Source organism: Triticum urartu, chromosome 3A (genome assembly GCF_056163025.1).
Source record: "Triticum urartu cultivar PI428250 chromosome 3A, HENAU_Tu73, whole genome shotgun sequence".
NCBI classification, from domain to species: domain Eukaryota; kingdom Viridiplantae; phylum Streptophyta; class Magnoliopsida; order Poales; family Poaceae; genus Triticum; species Triticum urartu.
Window position 1 is genome coordinate 694132109 of NC_141875.1, and position 1199 is coordinate 694133307.

The 1199-nt window shown below is 54.1% G+C and overlaps 1 protein-coding gene across 1 annotated transcript; it reads right to left on the reverse strand.

The window, feature by feature from the left end:
* Positions 1 to 200: 200 nt before the first annotated feature.
* Positions 201 to 740, reverse strand: LOC147981732 (uncharacterized). The gene has a single exon (XM_087516076.1). It carries the CDS (start codon positions 738 to 740, stop codon positions 201 to 203), a length of 540 nt encoding a protein of 179 aa, XP_087372202.1.
* Between the last annotated feature and the right edge of the window lie 459 nt (positions 741 to 1199).

Here is a 1199-nt window from a genome sequence, read left to right on the forward strand (position 1 = left end):
CTTGGGCAGAGCCCGCCGAATGATGCGAACGCGAACTTCTGCCGCTCTATTTTATGTATGCCTGTCCGATCGCCGAACTGTGACTTGCGATTGCCGGACTTGTACTTTTGTGAGCGGGAACGACCAAATTTGAATTTTCTGTGTCCTGGGGGCGGCGCCTGAGGGCGTGACTGAGAGCTAGATCGCCTTCAGGGGCCGAACTAGCGTCGGTTCGCCCCCAGACCACTCTTTTTTAGCGTCCTGGGGGCCGAACGGCTGGAGATGCTCCTAGGAGGGATCAAGAACATCTGGTAGTGCGGCGACGCGGCAGGGTCAAATGTGAGATAGGCTTCACGACATTCCCCATCATTGTGCGTTCCAGGCAGCCGCTGCCACCGCCGCGTGGCGGGGTTGGCCACAAAAAACTCCGTCGTGTCGCCGTAGAGCAGGAGACCATTGCACTGGTCCGCGATCGTTCTACAGCCTTCTGTGTAGTCGGGCAGGAAGTGGAGGTTGCCATAGTCGACACGGGGGTGCTGCGTGGAGGGACGGGCAAGGAATTGCGGGCGGTGGTGGTCGGTGTAGTTGGCGAAGATGCCCTCCACGGAGTGCGGGAGGAGGTGCGGGAGCAGCAGCCGCCGGGCGTCCACGACGGCGCGCCACGCCCTGCGCACGCACCGGGACGCGGCGAGGTCAGGAGGCTGGAGGCGGCCGAGGATCGCGGCGAGCGCGTCGTCGGGCAACGCCTCCGTGTGATCCATCGGGTCTCGCTGACGTGAACCGCGCAGACACGTACTGCGGCTTATATTGAGCCGGACTTTGACGGAACAGGAAAAATTCCTTTTGGACAACGATCGCCTGGTATGATACAACATGTGACTTCTTTTGTAGTTTTTTTTGGCATACATGGTAGAGTTTGTACCGACCACATGAGACTTCTTTCTCGTTCGAAATTCGTACCGAACTCATGTGCGCCTTTTCTTCTTTCAAAATTCTGCCGAGCTTCCTTTTTCTTTTAAAAACGGCTAAAACTTCAAGAGCCATCACAACTGAATTTTCCAATGACAAAGTTTATTGCGGCTTATGATCCGTATCTCCAAGTGGCGTCTAGTGGTTGTTTGTTCCGTAGAAGAAATGTAGTGGTTGTTTGGATAATGAGAATTAGTTGTAACATTATCAAAACAAAATTTTAGAGTCTATATAGGAAAACCAGTTTTTTT

Coding starts and splice junctions, on each gene's coding strand:
- LOC147981732 (XM_087516076.1), bottom strand. CDS start 740: ATGGATCACACGGAGGCGTTGCCCGACGACGCGCTCGCCGCGATCCTC.